The sequence below is a fragment of the Canis aureus genome, chromosome 9 (assembly GCF_053574225.1).
Source record: "Canis aureus isolate CA01 chromosome 9, VMU_Caureus_v.1.0, whole genome shotgun sequence".
Taxonomy (NCBI): domain Eukaryota; kingdom Metazoa; phylum Chordata; class Mammalia; order Carnivora; family Canidae; genus Canis; species Canis aureus.
In genome coordinates, this window is record NC_135619.1 from 33,833,366 (window position 1) to 33,851,524 (window position 18,159).

Below are 18,159 nucleotides of genomic sequence, written 5' to 3' on the forward strand. Positions count from 1 at the left end.
GGGATCACGACCCTCTGAGCCAAAGGCAGATGCTCAACCACGGAGCCGCCCAGGCGCCCCTAATCCTGTACTTTTGAGACTAGCTGGCAGCACTTTTCCGGCTCACCTTATGCCTCTCCCAGCCCACCCTACGCCGCACGCCCCTATTCTCTTGCGCGCACGTGGACCGCCGACCCGGCCCGGCCTCGCGCACTGTGCAGGCCCAGGTGAACTGGCCAGCGGGGCGACACAGACGAGCCGACAGGTGGCCTCGCTCGCCTTGCGGCCGCCCGGGGCGGCGCTCTTCCCCAGCCGGGCCCGCCGCCACCGCCCGCGCGCCGGGCCGAGCTCCCAGGCTGGCCCTAGTAGTCGGGCTGCCTCCCCAGGGGAGAGCGAGGCCCGAGAGGGGCGCCGGGTCGCCCGCGAGGCCGCCCACAAGAGCAAAGGGCGGCCAAGGCCAGAGCCAGGTGAGGGGTGATCAGGCCGGGCGCTCTTCGCACCCCTCGGGCCAGCGCCACCCCGGGCCCGGCACCCACGCACGTCCAGCTCTGTGAACCGCCCCTCGGCTGCCTCCGCCCTTTGCTCCGCGATCCCGGGGACCCGCCCACGCCCCCAGCAGCCGTGACCCCGGGTCTCCGCCGCCCGCGGGCCAAGCCGATCGGCCGTCCCCGGGCCCCAGGAGTCGGCGAACCGCATTCCCAAGGACGCGCAGCCGGGGGCAGCGCCGCCCCCGCCCCGGCGCCCTTCGGGTCCTCTGCTGCCAGCGCTCCCGCGGCTGTAGGGCCCCGACTCTCCAGAAGTCCCTGGAGGCCAGGGGAAGAATCCACTCGGACCCCTCCCCTTCTCCAAACTTCTTCCCTGTGCGGGGCGGTCCTTCCAGCCCGACCCTCTGCGCCATCCGGCTCCTCCCTCTCCGCTCCCCTCCCCTCCTCCGGTCCCCACTTAGGAATCCGCCCCCCCACCCCCGTCGCCGGCCGGGTCCGGGGATCCTCCCCCCGGCTCCCCCCGCGTGCCGCCGCCGCCGCCGCCGCCGCCCGGGTTCCTCTCCCCCCTCTCGGGCGCTCCCTGCCAAGCCCATGATGTAATGGTGTATGTTAATCAGTAGCATGTGGGGAGCTCCGGCTCCGGCGGCTCAGTCCTCCGCGAGCCGACACTGGGGGCAGCAGCAGCGGCGGCGGCGGCGGCCCGGACCCGCAGCGCCGCACTCTCTCAGCGCCGCCCGCCCCGACGGCATGGCCCGCGGCCCGCGCCCCGGGCGCCCGCAGCCTCGCTGAGAGCCGCCGCGGCCCCGACCCACGCGTCGGGCCCCGAGCCGCCGGGATGAGCCGCGCCGAGGTGAGCGCCCCCAGCCTTCCGACCTCGGGAGGGTCCCGGGGTCCCCTTCCCGAGAGACTTCCCCCTCTGCTCGGGAACTTTTGGGAGGCGGGAGGCGGGAGGCGGGAGGCGCGAGGCGCGAGGCGCGAGGCGGGATGCTGGCTGCCAGCGGCCCCTCGAGGGCTGAGCCGCCGGGCTCTTCGCCCCGCAGCCCGCGGCCCCCCAGGCAGGCGTACGAGGGGGGAGCCCCCGAAGCCGAACTTTCTTCTTTGCGGTCGTTGGGGGGCGTGTGCGGGCGGCGCGGAGCCGCAGTGTCCGCGGAGCCGCCCTGCCCGCCGGGGGAAGCAGGGCTCCGGGCTCCGGCCGTCCCCGCGCTCGGCGCGCGCCCGGGGCCGTGCAGCCTTCGGCCTGGGAAGCGCGGGCGAGACGCTGGGCCGGCGGGACCCGCCCGTAGGCGGTGGCAGCCGGGGCGGAATGCCTAAAGCACACACGCTCGTACACACAGACGCGCACGCACGCACACATCTGATCGCTCTGGGCGAAGCAGGCCCTCGGAGACCGCCCGGGTGGGCTGGCGCGGCGCGGCGCGGCGGGGCGCGGGGGAACCGGGGCTCCGCTGCGCCTCCGCCCGCTGGGCGCGGAGCTTTGGGTGGGGAGTTTATTTTTGTCTCGAGCTGCTGCCGCGGCTGCTCACGGCCTAAATCCAGAGGGGCGCCTGGCGGTGGAGATGCTGGCTGTTGCTGTAGATGGAGCTGCAGCCGCTCGGCTGCTTCTCCAGGAGGTGGAGGAGGAGGAAGAGAGGAGGAGGAGGAGGTGGTAGAGGAGGTAGAGAACGAGGAGGAGGAGGAGGAGGAGGTGGGCAGAGGAGGAGGTATAGGAGGAGGAGGAGGAGGAAGGAACTCGGGCTGCTGCTGCCTCCGCCTCTGTTTTGCATTAGCCCCCACCCCCACCCCCGCGCCCCTTCGCAGCCGCATTGCAAGTTTTCCGCGCGAGGAAGATCTGTTGCTGGTGCTGGCGTTTGCAGGCTCAGCCCTCGAGGCCACCCCGGGTGGGGTGTGTGGGGAGCACCAGCCGTTCGCAGAGGCAGCAACAGGAAGCCGTGGGGTCTCCTCCCGCACCTGGGAAGGAGGTTCCTGGCGGTTCCCAGCACGGCAGTAGCTCCTCTCGCGCATCCGGGTGCGGAGGGGGCTGCCGGAATCTGGGGAACCAAACCCCCCGCGGGGCGCCCCCCCCCCGCCCCCTGTGATGCACTCGTTTCCCGGGCGCGCTCTCTCGCTGGCCGAGGTCTCACTGCAGCCTTTCTCTCCTTCCAGTGGTGATCGCCGCTCGGGAATGCGGGTGTGAAGGGTCCGAGCTGCCGCCCAGCGGGGAAGAGACCCCGGGACGCCGGAAATCACCATCCCGAAGCTGCGCGAAGGGGGGGAAAGAGCATTCTTTCAGTTTGTGTGCCTTGTGGGGAAATTTTTTTTTTTAATCGTTATTTTTTTTTTTTTGAAAAAGAAACATTTCCGTGCTACTGTCTGTCATCATCTCTGGGGAAATCAGCCAGAACCGCCGGAACGTAACTGCAACCAGACGAGAGAGGCAGGAGCCGAGGCAGTACCTGCAGCGTCCGGGCACCAGAGCCACCTTGGAACGGGAACGCGTCTCCGGCGGCCGTGGGGCTGCGGCTCCGCCAAACTTTGGGGCGGGCGGGGCGGGCTGGGGCGCCGAGGGGGCTTCGTAGACCGAGGGCCGCCCCCTAACCATGATGTTTCGCGACCAGGTCGGGGTGCTGGCGGGCTGGTTTAAGGGCTGGAACGAGTGCGAGCAGACTGTTGCGCTGCTGTCGCTGCTGAAGCGCGTGAGCCAGACCCAGGCCCGCTTCCTCCAGCTCTGCCTGGAGCACTCGCTGGCCGACTGCGCCGAGCTGCACGTCCTGGAAGGCGAGGCCAACAGCCCCGGTAAGTGCGCGGCCACCGCTGTCCCGCCTGGTCCCCCCGGCCTCCCTCCCCCACCCGGTCCTGCCGCCCAGCCTCGGGCCTGGGCCCCGCCCCCGGCCTCCTGCCGGCGGGTGCGCGGAGGGCGCGAGCCCCGGGGCCCTGGGCCGCCGCCCCCCCGCCCCCCCCCGCCGGTCCCTGCCGCCCACTTACCTCCGCTGGCCGCTTTGGTGTTTTGCCTACTGTCAACTCCTTCAGCCCATTCCGTGTGGTAGCCACGGTAGCATGAATGATTGATTTTTCTCTCATGCAGTTTCCTGGGAAATAAGTAAGTCAGGTCACGTAGAGTCTGGATTTTCTGGGCTTTTTTTTTTTTTACCCCCCTTCTCATTCTTTTTCTTTTGGGCAACGTGGCTCTCTGGATTTCAGCAACACATGAAGAAGCCGGACTGCCCTTCAGAAAGCCAAGCTTTGATTAGGCTGTATGAGGAATACATGGAAATTCAATGTTATTATTCCTTTTCCCCCATGGATATTCCAGTTTTAGAGCTCTGTCTTCAGACCAATATGCAGGTGACGCTACAGACTATTCAAATGATATTTGCAGTTTGTATACTGTGGGGTTATACTTATCCTTCAGGGCCTTCTGGTATTGATAGGAATGAATCTTGTAGAAAGGATCTTACAGGAAGGGTCTCGGTGGAAAGCAGGCATGAACCAGGGCCCTTAATGCTTTCTGTTGGAAAACTTTACTGAATATAACAGAATTGTGTCATATTACTCTGCTAGCATTTACAGACATCTCAACTAGTATAGAAAGTGAATATACAGGGAAGGTTCAGCAGTTTTCTATTTGCTAGCATGGGTGGTGACAGACAGAAATTATATCCCCGGGTGGGGAGGTGTGGGGTAAGGAAATGGGATGGAGAAAGGTCTGTTGGTTGTAATTTTGGATAGGGGAAATTCTTCAGCTCATGCTGCAGCAGGAGGGTGAACAGAGCCCCCAGTGTTTACGCAGAGAAAAGAATGCAGGGTCCTCTTCCAGCTGTTCCATGTTAAAGCCGCCAGCCTGCAAGACTCAGCAGAGGTCTGGGCTGCCATTTGATGACAAGGTCCAGTCCAGGGCAGCCGGGCCTGGGAGAAACTAAAGTGAGTGAGCGTGCTGTCAGGGCAGCAAGAGGAGAGCTGGCCTCCCTCCTTACTCCTCCTCCCTGATGTGGTGCTCATGAGGCTGAAAACCCTTGGATGGGATGTTTCCATATATAGAATCATAGGCTGGAAGTCAGCCGGGAAATCCTCACAGCTCTTTTCCTGACCACTCAGGGCTGCACCCAGAGGTCCCTGTGCTGCCAGGTGTGGAAGGCCACACTGAGAGAGATCAGACAGGCCCCACTGGGATTCAGCCCCGAGCTCAGACAGCCCACCCTGTTACTCACAAGGGTGGCAGAGGCAGGGCCCCTTCTGTTCAGTTTAGTTCCACATTTATAAATAGCCTAAGGGCCAGCCTCCTTCATAAGGGTGTAGGAGCATAACTAGGAAAACCGATGATCTACTCTCTTGACTTCTGTCCTTGATATGACAGGGTTGCCTGGTTCACCTGCTTGATATTTGTTTTCTCAAGGTTTGACAAACAAGGTTATGTAAACTTTCGTGTGTTATAGAATGCAGACGATTTAAGTATAGTAATTGATGTTGAATGCTTGACTTCAGTGCCTGTAGAGACTATTTCAAATACTGATAATGAATCTTTAGGTTACTCAAATGTTAGAGCAACATTTTTTGCCCTCTGAGTTAAAAGAGACTTTTTCTCCACATAGCATCAGTTCAGCAAGTGAAAGCATTAAATGTGTGGTATAAAAAGTAGTTGCTTACTCTAAAAAATCTTGTCATTTATAAACCCAAGAAAAATATGAACTTCTCTGAGTTTTTATAAGTCATTTGGTAATCTCCCCCCACCCCCAATTTTATTTTACTGCACTTACTTGTGTAAACCTACCTGTTCATGCTGCCAAGTGCTATAGAGGTACAAAATCTAGAGCCATTACGTAAGACAGGGACTGTTTTCCGGTTTCTGAATTAATCTTTCAACCTGGAGATTTTGCTTCCTTGGAAACCTTTGCACTTGTTTTGTTGTGTGGCCAGGACAGAAATTCATTAGGAAGGTTGTGTGATGGTTCCATATACTTCTCTATGGGGATCATAAAGAGCATCAGGATTTGTCATGGTATATCCATGTCTGGAGTGTGGCGCTCTCACATATCTGGAACCTAGCCAAGAACCAGGAAAGGGGCATAAATGCCCACTCAGCAACCAGAATAGATGACATGAAGTATGAGAGAATACTTCAAACCCTTTCTTAGAACATATTTTTATTTTATTATTTTTAACATTTTTATTTTAGACAACAACCCTAACGATTTTTTTTAATGTGAAAAGTAATCCATAGCATATTGGGGGTAGCACATTGAGAATGGGATGTGGGCAGCTGTAACCAGCAGTGCAAAGTGACCCTAGAGAGCTTGGCAGCTGGGAAAGATAGAGACGTTATAACTTAAGACACAGGAATTGGGAACAGAAGCCCTGAAGGTTTGGGAATGTGAGAGTAGGAACCCTCAATTGATCTTGCAGGCATTACTCTGTAATAATGTAAGTCAGTAATTACTGTTTACCGTGAATGAGAGTGAACTACCAGAAATGGTACGTTTTTAAATACGCTTTTTGAGAAGAGAGGGAAATATGCCATAAACTTTGAAAATATTGACACTCAAGATAATTAACCTCCAAGGCTGTTTTGGTGTGTAAGGCTCATACCCATTCAGAAAACTAGGTTGTGTAGAATGACTCATTCATTGGCTGGCTGAGGTTTCCTATACCAAAATCATCATGTCTCACTTACTTTACTTTGTAATCATCAATTAAAAAAACACATATTTCTTCTGGTGTTGAGAGATTTTAAACCTTGGTGAATGGGAACCAAATTCATATCTGAGGCATGATCTCAGTATAATAAAAAATTTAATTAGTCATAGAATGAACTTGGTTCTGATTTCTCCAGGACTGACTTTAAATAGAGATAAATTTTCACATCAGACATGGTTTGTTTGGAGATCTGTGGGATGTATTTTGACGCTAACTTTTTAGTCTCTTAAATTTAGAATTTGTTTTTTTTTTTTTTTTTTTTTCTTAAATTTAGAATTTGTTGAGAAGTTAGTGATTCACTGGTTTATCCTTTGCCTCGGGTTCATGGTCATCTGAGATCCAAAAAAATGGTTGAGCCAATCCCTATGGGTTTGTGTGTGTGTGTGTGTGTGTGTGTGTGTGTGTGAGAGAGAGAGAGAGAGAGAGAGAGTTTCACTCTAGATTATGTGTAAGTGGGTATTGTTCCTAAGTAGAAGTTGGTTTCCAGAACCCTCAAATCGCAGATTAGCACTTTAGCCACCAGCCCAGATTAACCTGGAGACTTCTGGAGTCTCAGTTTGTTTCTGGGCCTAACAGGTCCTGTGATGCATAAAAATGGCAAAAATGGAACTTTTTGATTTTACTTGCAGTTTCCTAAAGAAAAATAGGTTGGATGGCATTGTTTATTCATGACTTTTGTCATTTGGACTTGAAATAAGTTTTGCAATGGAAACTGTAAGAAACGGATGTGCACAAGTAAATCCATAAAGATTTACAAAACAGTGCATACTTTGTGGGGCAATTGCATATGTTTGTAGTAAATAAATGGCAAAAAGATTGTTGCTTTACTTAACATTTAAATACAAGAGAAAAGATCTGAAACGGCAATGCTGGAGACAAAACTAATTGTGGAGATTGAAAAAGGACCTGTGTGCATATTTACTTTCCTTAGAGAGTGAAGATGTTGCTTTTGTGATTTTTTTTATGGTGTTTGGCATGCCATACCCTGAGTTACTTTTTTAGATCACAAATGGAGTCAAAGGAAAGCAGAAGAATTGAGATTTTTCTGATGATACTGGAGAAGATCTTGTTTGGAGTTCTTCCTTTTGCTTACTCATTCAGCACTCATTTTCTGACTACCTACAGCTCTCCTGCCCCTGTGTTGTGCAGTGGGAACACAGAGGTTCCGTTATGTTAATAAGGTACACCTTATTATGTTCCAGTGCTTGGTGCATAGATACCCAGTGTTGAGTGACTAATGTGGTATCATAGGTGCTGAAGCATAGGTATGGGAATAAAAAGGATGGAGGGAGGGCTTCTGGGAGCATTGTGAATCTAGCAGCTAATTGTCTGGGGGAGTCAGAGAAGACTTCACTGGAGAAGGGATGTGTTTGTGTTGAATTTTGAAGGGTGCATGGGAGTTGATTCAGTAAGTCCAAAGGATTGTTGAGAGTAGGCATGAAGGCATTTTTCGAGCAGAAGGGATAGCTTCGATAAAAATGTTGCCTTCTGAAAGGGCCTGTGCAGGAAATGGTGAGTTCAGAGTGGCTAGGAGAGTACAGAATGCTGACCTCTAAGAGGCCGAAGTTAAAACAGATGCTGTGTGGGTATGCAGAATTTTGCCAGCTAAGGTGTTTGGACTCAATCCTGCAGAGATGATAGAAAACCCAACAGGGCTTTTAGGAAAGGAGTTAAAAGAAGGAAGGTGTATGTGTGTGTGTGCATTTGTGTGTGTATTTGTACACTTTTGGGAAAGACCTTCTAATATATGCATGATTCTCTGAGAGGCAAAAATGGGAGAAGTAAGGCAAAGTTTGGTTCAGTTCAGTTTCCATTTTGGTCACCTGGTGGCATCATCAGCTCAGGGCAGCTTTGTTGCTTTCAGCATTGATCTGTGGGGAAGAAGAAAGGATTGATGTGGAGACGAAAAGAAGGTATTGTTCAGGTGGGCATTTATTTGTATCCATGGGAAGGCATATGTTGTAAAGGATTCTTAGAGTTTGGATTTTGAAATCAGAGTGGGCTAGTCAATTAATTTCTGAGCCTCAGTTTTCTTATCTGTAAAATGGAGCTAATAAAACCTTGATATTGTCCAGAAGTTACTTGTTAATAATGCAGTGAGGGCCTATTCTATCACTCAGGCTTAAATTTGCCTCTAATTTATGTAAAGTTGTCTCGAATTAATGTAGACTTTATATGAATAATGATTTTGTAGATGACAGGAACCTTTTTATCTGAAGGATTATCAGGAAGAGATTGTAGATGACTTGGCCCCCTGAAAAGATATGAGTCTGCTTCACTCCATCATCTGCATCTCAGTTTTGTTCTATTCTTTATCATGTTGAATCTTAAAAAAAATTCAACCCTGGCCCAGTTTTCCTACATAACACTTTTTTCCTTCAGTTGGTAAATATGAAAAGCAGAAGTCGTTTTGTTGAATGAGATGTGTAAGGACTTTCTATCTGAAGCACTTTCCACTTAGGATGTTGTCATTTTCTGTGGGTTGACCTAGCGTGACGGGTTGCAGGTCACACACATTTATACCCTCTGTTGTGAAGAAATTGGATTTGGTTGTTTAGTTTGGGTGCTCCAGGGCTTCAGCAACTGAGTATGTGTTCTAAACAGGTCCCGTCAAAGTAAGTAAGAAGCAGACAAACTTAACAGCAGTCCATTGGTGTGTTTATGTTTAAATAAATAAAGCAGGGTGAAATGAAGGCCATGAGGGCTTGAGAAGTAGCCGGAAACTTCCCAGTGAATCCTGCACAGGTGTGATTCTAAAGAGAATGGTGACACCACCAGAGAAGACAAAGTACCTCTCTTCCTTGACCTGAGGAGAAATTTGGAGGTTTGCATCTCTGAGTGAAGTGCTCTGTATAACTCATCTGCTAGGAAAGGTGTGGTGCTTTTTTTCTTTTTAATATATTACTGTTGCTTTGAGTTTTTAGCTGGTTCCTTTCTTTCCATTCCTCCTAATCATTCCTTCCAAGGCCTTACTGACTTCCACCAGTTCACATAGATTAAGATGCAGAATAAGATATCTCCTCTGAGCTATTTTTTTGAATCTGTGAAGCTGCCTGAGGCAGGAATCTCCCAAGGAAAGCAGAACTTTCAGAATGGGAGCTGAGCTTTCTTTCTCTCTTGGTTAGCTAGTCAAGGCTGGGGCCTTGCTTTGAAACCTGTACTCCAGAAGCCAGTGTGGAGTTTGGGACGAAATAGCCTGCTTTTATGCAGGATCATGTCACTCTGTTGGACTCAAGCTAGTTGTAGAGTTTTGTTCTCATTCCACATATCAACACTGTAATACGGTTTTCCTTCACTTGGTTTCCCAGGGGAAAAAAAATCAAATGATTCAGTGGTTTCTTTTACACATTAGATGATACCATCAGATGGTACTTGGCAAAGACTATTGGGTAAGAAACTGTGGTACCAAGTTCCTCATCACATATTAATTCACCAAATACCCTAGCCCCTATCTGAGAGCAAGGTACATGTTGAAAGGTAAAGTAGGTGTAATGATTCTTCTCAAGGAACTTAGACTTGAGTTGTGGAAGTAAAACAAGTATATATATATATATATATAGATATAGATATATATATTGGTTGGACTATGAACAGTTACTAAATGCTGGGGTTCCCATGGAAGAACAAACCTGGGAGAGAACAGGATGGGCTGGGTAGTCCAAGCAATAATGAGTGGAAGAAATAAACCTGAATGTGTCATTTGAAATGAGTGCTATAAGGCCCACACAATTCTTGCCTTTTTTAACTTTTAACTTTCTAACGCAAGTTTTATTAAGGAAACCACACACATAGGGGGATCCCATGCATGAGCCATCTAAGGAGCAGACTCCCTGGGCCTTTGAAGAGTGAATAGGAATACGTTAGAGATAGGGGAGCATGATGCCTGTTCATCAGGAATGATCTCCTGAATGGAAGGAGTAATCCAAACACTTCCGTTACTTCTAATGTTTAAAGGTAGGAAAATGAAACATCTGCTTACCTAATATTTTTATCCCTAAAGTTATCCATAAAATTATCAAATGTAGTAATAGTTCTCTTGGCTCCTCCTAGTAGGATACTTTTATGTGTTACTTTGATTAGAACTAGTGTTCAGCAGGCACATTTTCAACATGTGTAGGAAAAGACAAACGTGACTTAGACTACTTCTCAAAATATAATGTGCTTACAAATCATTTGGAGATCTTGTTAAACTGAAAACTCTCATTGAGGAGGTCTGTATTTCTAATAAGCCCCCAGGTGATGCTGCTGCTGCTGCGGGTCTGCGGACCACTCACTGAGTAGAAAGAGCGTAGACTTACGAGAGGTGGAAAGTTATTTAGAGGCAATTGGTGCATTGGTTTTCAAGTTTTATGGATGTGTATCAGAAGACTTTTGTTTGCAGATGTAAATTTCTCTGAAGGCTTATGGAAAGTGGATGCCCCTCCCTCTTCCCACCTCCAACCCTAACTCCAAGGAGAGCAGTTTGAAAATCGTCTCTGTCCAAGCACTACGATTTCTTCCCCTGGCTCAGAGACATTAGAACTGACTCTTCCAGCCCGAAATGAGTCTGGGTTTGAGGAGAGCAGAGCTGAGCTCTGTTATAGCATTTTCCCTGAGCTTTTTAGAGGTGCCCCTGCTGGAATTTCTAGGCATTCTAATGATCAGTGTCCCATGGAAAATGAGGCTCCAGGAGAGATTCGTTTTTTGCTGATGCTATGGGCTGTAAAGTTGAGCTGGAAAGAGCAGGAATGTTAATTCCAGAGACCGGATGGCAGAGATCTCTCTTCCTACTTCCCCAGTGCACTCCCATACAGCACAATCATCGGAATTTCTGAGGCAGCCCATCCTGATCTGTCAGTAGAATTCAAGTGTTTGTGTGTGCAGCATAAATACATACAGAACATTGACTTTCATCGTATACATTTTGGTCTGTGTGAGTATGTGCAGCAAATACGTGATTGAAATGTGACTGAATTGGCAATGCTGAATCACTTTTGAATTCCTGAAGAGTCATAAAGGAATAGAGGAATCATGAAAACCTAGATAAATAACATTCTCCGTCTGTAAAAGAAAAAAGGTGGGAGAAAGTAGATTCTGTGCAAGGACCTGTGAAGTAACACAAGTCTTGTGTCAGATACCAGAAGAACAATTGAAACTTGATTTGTGAGCATTTGGATGAGGAATTAGGAAGCGGCCTGGTTTTCCTAAGAATGGGAAGAATGGGTCGCGACGAGCTAATATCATTTCCTTTTTGATGGGAGAATGGGAGAGGAAGGGAGATTGCATACAAGAGACTTCTGTATTCTGGACAGATCACAGGAATTCTGATTCCCGTATCTGAATTTTAGCGCAGCCTTTCACAAATCCCCTTGTTTCCTGCTGAATAAAGTGGAGGCATGAAGGCTGGGTCAGAGTCGAGTTATGTGGCCTTAGCGTGGCTCCAGTAACTGACAGGCAGGCCTGGCTCAGGCCTCTGTCAGCCTTAAAGGGAGGACTTTGGTACCGTGCCTCAGGCTCATATGTTCTACATCATTATTCATGTTAACGTGTGACTTCACCTAGGGTCCCCAAAAAAGCAGAGCCTTAGGCAAGGGCTGGCATGCAGGTAGTTTATTTAGGGCACTGATCCCAGGGACAGGAAAGGGTACTGCGGAAAGAAACAGGAGGAGGAAAAGCCAACACAAGATTATGTTATCCAGCTTCACTGCTGCTGACTGTGCCTCAGAAGAGCTAGACAAGGTGGCTTGTGTCCATGGCTCCCTGCTCCCCTTGGTCAAGGGCTGCCCTGGGGGTATCGAGTCTCTGCGCTACCAGCTTAGTACGTGTGTGAGTGCTGAGCCTTCTTCAGTGTCCCACAGTGTGGTATCCGAGAAGCCACAAGGCAGAAAGCTAGAGAGAAGTACAGCTGAGGCAAGGTGCTGTCACGTTATACCCGCCTGAGGCTGGTGGCCACAGCGAGGACTGCAGGGTAAGTTGTGCTGAGAAGGTGGAGTTATCAAATCTATGGGTGAACCTAGAGGGATAGCTGAACCTAGGGGGCCCTGATGACAAACTCATGATCCAAAATATTTGAATGTAGGGCAGCTCGGGTGGCTCAGCGGTTTAGTGCCACCTTCGGCCCAGGGCGTGATCCTGGGGACCCGGGATGGAGTCCCACATTGGGCTCCCTGCATGGGGCCTGTTTCTCCCTCTGCCTGTGTCTCTGCCCCTCTCTGTGTATGTCTCTCATGAGTAAATAAATAAAATCTTTTAAAAAAATTTTGAATGTAACAGGATGACTCCTGAATCACTGTTAGCATAGCCTCTACGTTTGTATCTCCTAAACCTCGGGTCGAAGAGGATGGCTTAGCGGTAGCGTGCAGGAAAAGGAGTCCTGGCTCTTAGTAGACCTAGAATTTAGAATGATTAATGGCACGATGCGGTTGCTTCCAAAGCCACTTAAACCTTTAATAATACATTATCTGTATAATATAGTATATAATGATATTGTCTTCAGAAATGGGTCTTCTCTGCAGGCCAGACTGTCCCTTGAGTCCAGGGAGCAGTTCTGGTACACACTTTGAGGGAGATGGACAGGTCAGGATGTGGCCAGAGGAAAGAGGCTGGTGGGGCACTTGAGGAACCAGGGGAGCATTTAGAGTAGAGGAACAGATGGGCAGAGAACATGACACTTGTCATTGGTTCCTTGAAAGTCTGGTGCAGAGTTGAGGGCTTTAATTCTGCATCCACGTAGAGGGTAGCATATAGAAGCCAAAGTTCCTTCAGCTCAAAGTAAAGAAAAGCTTTGTAATGATTAGAGCTCCCAGACAGTGGCCTAAGCTGCTGTAGGAGGCAGTGGCTTGGCTTTCACCAGAGGTGGGCAAGCATTTGGAACAGTGCAGGGCACTGAATAATTCTGAATAAGACTGGCTCCTATTTACTGAGTGCCTGCTCTGTGCCAGGCACATTACTAAATTCCTTGCATACATTATCTCATTTATCCATCCCAGGCACCCTATGAAAGGAGGTAGGAGCTGTCATTATTCCATTGGTCAGAGAGGAAACAAGCGGTCTGACTTCCAGACTATTCCACGTGCTTCTCCACTGCAGGGACTCAGTAGGTTCCTTTAAAAAAAAGAAAACTGTGATCTCTTTGATGACCTCCAAAGTCCCTTCCAACCTTAAGATTCTATGGTTTAGGTGAATCAGGTATAAAGATAAGAAAACAAAGCTATTGGGAGCAGAGGAGAGAGACAATATGAGTGAATGAATAAGGGTAGTCTTAAGAGTCTTCTTTAGTTTTATTTTTTTTAAGATTTTATTTATTTATTCATGAGACACCCTCCCCCCCCCCCCCCCCCCACACACACACACAGACAGAGACACAGGCAGAGGGAGAAGCAGGCTCCATGCTGGAAGCCCGAAGTGGGACTCGATCCCAGGAATACAGGATTATGCCCTGAGCCAAAGGCAGATGCTCAACCACTGAGCCACCCAGGTGTCTCATCTTCTTTAGATTCTTTCCAGTGTATTCCTTCTGAACTTCTTGACCTGTTTGTGCCACCTATTTGTGATTTTTAAGAAATACGTAGAATGATTTTTTGGTTTTCTTTTGAAGTAGGCAGTGAGGTGAGGCTAGCTCACTATGATGAGTAGGACCACCCTATTTAAGAGAGGATATAATAGGGGTGCCTGGGTGGCTCAGTCGGTTAAGCATCTGCCTTTGGTTCAGGTCATGATCTTGGGGTCCTGGGATCGAGCCCCACATCTGGCTGTCATCTGCTTAGCAGAATATCTGCTTCTACCTATTCCTCTTCTGTGTTCTCTCTCCCTTTCTCCCTCTATCTCAAATAAATAAATCTTAAAAAAGAAAGAAAAGATGTAGTGAACTGAATTAGATCTTGTTTCTTTTGGGTCACACAAGAGCAATGATTAAGCTCTGAAAGTGTCAGTCATTTATTAGCAGAAGTAACTCATAATTGTAATCTCTATCTCCAAATTTTTTTGTTGTTGTTTCTCCATGTGGTTTTAAAAGTGATGATATGATATATTCTTTGTAGGGTAATGGCTACCTTTTCTTTTTTTTTTTAAACACTTTTTTTTTTTAAAGATTTTATTTATTTATTCATGAGAAACACACAGAAAGAGGCAGAGACAGGCAAAGGGAGAAGCACGCTCCCTCTGGGGAGCCTTATGTGGGACTCGATCCCAGGACCCCAGGATCCCGACCTGAGCCAAAGGCAGATGCTCAACCCAGCCATCCAGGTGTCCCGCACTTTTTTTTTTTTTTTTTTTTTTATTTATGATAGTCACACAGAGAGAGAGAGAGAGAGAGAGAGAGGCAGAGACATAGGCAGAGGGAGAAGCAGGCTCCATGCACCGGGAGCCCGACGTGGGATTCGATCCCGGGTCTCCAGGATCGCACCCTGGGCCAAAGGCAGATGCCAAACTGCTGCGCCACCCAGGGATCCCCTTTTTTTTTTTTTTTTTAAAGATTCTATTTATTTGTTTCAAAGAGAGAACAAGAGAGCACACATAGGGGGAGTGGCGGAGGGAGAGGGAGTGGGAGAGGGAGAAGCAGACTCCTTGCTTACCAGGGAATCGGGGCTCAAACCTAGGACCCTGGGATCATGACCTGAGCCGAAGGCAGCTGCTTAATTGGCTGAGCCACCCAGGGACCCCTAAAAAACACTTTCTGTGTGTCAAGCACTGTGCAGATAGATAACTATACAACTATTACCTACAGTTATCAAACAGATGAATGATACAAAGAAGCAGAACTAATGGTTGTGACAAATTAAATGCAATATATTGCAGTAATTAGATAATGTACTTATGACCCAGAGTTTAGCATGTAGTAAGTGCTTATTGACTAATTTCAAAATTATGTAAATCCACAAAGTAGATCGTATCTCCACTTTACACAAGAGGGAGTTTAGGTGGAGAGTGGTTAGAAAAGCCCCTGAGGTGTTTCTGATCCAAAAGCCTGTGTTGAATCCTCACCACCACTTGAATGCTGCAGGTCTCTTCCAGTCCTTAGGTAGATAAAAATGTTGAAGTTTAAATGAAAAATGCTTAAGGATATTTAATGGTAATTTTAATACGTCTCCCTCTAACATTTTATAAATCTAATCTTGGAAGAATTCTTTTTGGCTTGTCCATTTTAATCCTATGTAGCTTGATATGGTTTAGCTTCTTGTTTCCATTGGCATTTTTTTTCTTTTTTTAATTAGCAAAAAGCATCAATTCAGACATTTCCCTTCCTGTAAGGAGGACTCGTGGAATGGAGGCCTCAGCTGCCTGTGCATGAACGGGCAAGACTTGGATAAGGAAACAGGCTCTGCAAGCTGCAGAGAGGAAAGAATGAGGAATGTGTTATCTAATAGTTCATGGCATCCTTGACTTTGACAGACTAGCAATTGATGAGCTGGGTCAGGATCTCCTTAGGATCTGGAATTGGGCAAAGCACCAACTTGAGGGTTGTAAATTAAAACAAGCTCTCTCATTGTTTGTAAATGGTGGAAAATTTCTGAAGATTAGTTTAGGAAAACATGTTATCGTTGGTGTAAGAGTGAATCCTGCTTATTTCATTTCCTAACAGCATAAAATTCAGGAGGTGGGAGAGACTTTATCTATGCCAGTCCCTCTGTTGAAGATGTGGGAGGACTGAGGTCAGCTGAGGTCTTCTACCTGCTGGTGGGGAAGGGCTGGTGTTACCTTCAAGCACTTTCTCTCACCATCTATGACCTAGACCTTGGTATAGTACCACTTTCCTACGGCTGCCATTGTCACCACTTCAATGATTATTTGATGCTCTATTTACCTGAATGTCAAAGACTGTTCATTAGGTTGGTCTCCTGGAAGTCCTTTCCACAACCCCTTCTTTTTCATTTCTTTACTCACAGTAAAGTACAGATTCATTTTTATTGGTAGATGATTGGCATTCATATTTTGAAATACCAGAGAGTTCTAATGTAGAAAGGTTTGGCTTTATTTTAGCATCATCACAGTTCCATAATGTCCTCTTGTTTTACGGAATATCTGACTCAGCCACTTTGGAGTCCCCCTAAATCCTAGCAGAGAGCTGGGTGTTGTACACGACTGTCCCCATGCCTAGGGGAGGGATTTCATTCACTGGTTGGTGAAGCAGTTCTTTTGCATGATGATGTGGTAGACCAACCACAATTCCTCCTGGGGGTATCCCCCAACCCCCTAGAGCTTGCTGGCACCCTGCAGGTACTTCTTTTACTGCATTGGTCACAGGGTATTGTCATCATCCACGTTCCAGACTGGCCTGGGTCTTCCTCACTTTCTCCTCCAGCACCTAATCATGTGCTTGGCACATAGGTGGTGTCAGTATGTTTCTGTTGAGAGAACGTGAATAAGTACAAAGAAATTTAACTCCTAGCCCTAGTTCACAAGGGGTTTACATTTTGGTTGTGAGAAAAGCCTAACTGCAATAAGATTTGATAATAAAATAGGGACATGATGTGGGGTGCTTGGGTGGCTTAGTTGGTTTGGCATCTGCCTTCAGCTCAGGTCATGATCCCATGGTCCTGGGATCAAGCCCTGCATCAGGCTTCCTGCTCAGTGGTGAGTCTGTTTCTCCTTCTCCCTCTGCTGTCCCCCGCCGTGCTCTCGCTCTGTCAAGTAAATAAATAAAATCTTAAAAAAAAAAAAGGACATGATGATAGTCCTAGTGCTGTTACCAAAGAAGTATGTGATAAAGGCCTGATGAGATGAGGGAAATAGATGCTGACACTTGTTAGTACCTTACAGAAACCCTGGGTTGGGGTCTTGGTTACTTAGAAGTGTGTTACCTTGTAAAAATTATTTAAATTCTAAATCTCCATTTCCTCATTTGTGAATTGAGTTACCCCTCTGAAAGTCATAGGGCTACTACCAGGACGAAGCAGGGTTATGCATGCATATAATGCTTTGTAAACTGCGTCATGTTGTACAAATGCAGGCTGGCATTATTCTCAAAGGACTCACTGAAACACTGGGATGCAAAATTCAGGAATGTGCGTGTTTAAAAGATCTAGAAAAAGTAAGCATGGCTTCTTTTTCAGAGCTTCTGCTCATTAGCAAGATTCTCTTGATGAACACTGGCCACCTCTGGGCCTGGAGAAAGGCCTGAATCTAATGATTCATCCAGGACTTGGAGCTTATATCCCACAGTCCCTACAACCTGGCCTGGCTGTAACTTGTCAAAGTTCTGTTTGTGTCCACTTTCATCCTTTTAATTGATTAGATCGTTGGGTGCATTCTCTTTGAGTGTGGAGGACCCAAAAGTGAGTGCTAAAGAATATCTTTTGGGAAAGGCTGCCTAAATGCTGTGTTGTGACCACTGTACTCCTTCCTGCAGATACTACATTATGAGTGTTCATGAAGTAATTGAAAGCATGCTATAGGGATTCTATACATAAATGGGTAGGTCTGGATACTTTAAAAATGTGTAATAATCATGGTTTGGGTTTTGTTTTATTATTAAAGAAGTAACTCCTCATAAAAGTTATTATCCAACTTAAAACCTTTGCATTTTTTTGTATACCTCAACTAAACAAGAAAATAATTATGCTTTGCTTTTTATTCTTTAATATTACTTCCGCCTTTACCTGTTGCCGAACAAGTCTTAGTTGGAAAAGGAGAATGGTTTCTTGTCATATTTGTTTTTAACAAAACCTCCCTATTCTCACATTTCCTTTTTCTGGCAGAATGAGCTGTGTTAGCACATTTTCCAGATTATTGTGGTACTTGCAGATGATCTGAGCACAGTGAAAATATTGAAATTGTGAGCTGTAAGGTCGAACTTGAACCTTGTGTATGATTCTGACAATTGTAGTGTGTATATGTTGAGTTCATGGTATTTTAGATAGAAATAATTTGGAGGACAAACATTATATGTTCTCATTCATTTGGGGAATATAAATAATAGTGAAAGGGAATATAAGGGAAGGGAGAAGAAATGTGTGGGAAATATCAGAAAGGGAGACAGAACGTAAAGACTGCTAACTCTGGGAAACGAACTAGGGGTGGTAGAAGGGGAGGAGGGCGGGGGGTGGGAGTG

General features: G+C 47.7%; 1 protein-coding gene across 2 annotated transcripts in view; it reads left to right on the forward strand.

The window, feature by feature from the left end:
- The first annotated feature begins 3,011 nt into the window (after nucleotides 1-3,011).
- SAMD4A (sterile alpha motif domain containing 4A) overlaps nucleotides 3,012-18,159 on the forward strand; it is a 215,390-nt gene continuing 200,242 nt past the window's right edge. Inside the window, exon 1 of one of the 2 annotated variants that reach the window (XM_077909351.1) lies at nucleotides 3,012-3,236. In XM_077909351.1, the coding sequence (XP_077765477.1) occupies nucleotides 3,041-3,236 (196 nt within the window). In that variant the 5' untranslated portion in view covers nucleotides 3,012-3,040. The remainder of the gene's footprint in view (nucleotides 3,237-18,159) is intronic. The other variant, XM_077909350.1, reaches the window with a different exon arrangement.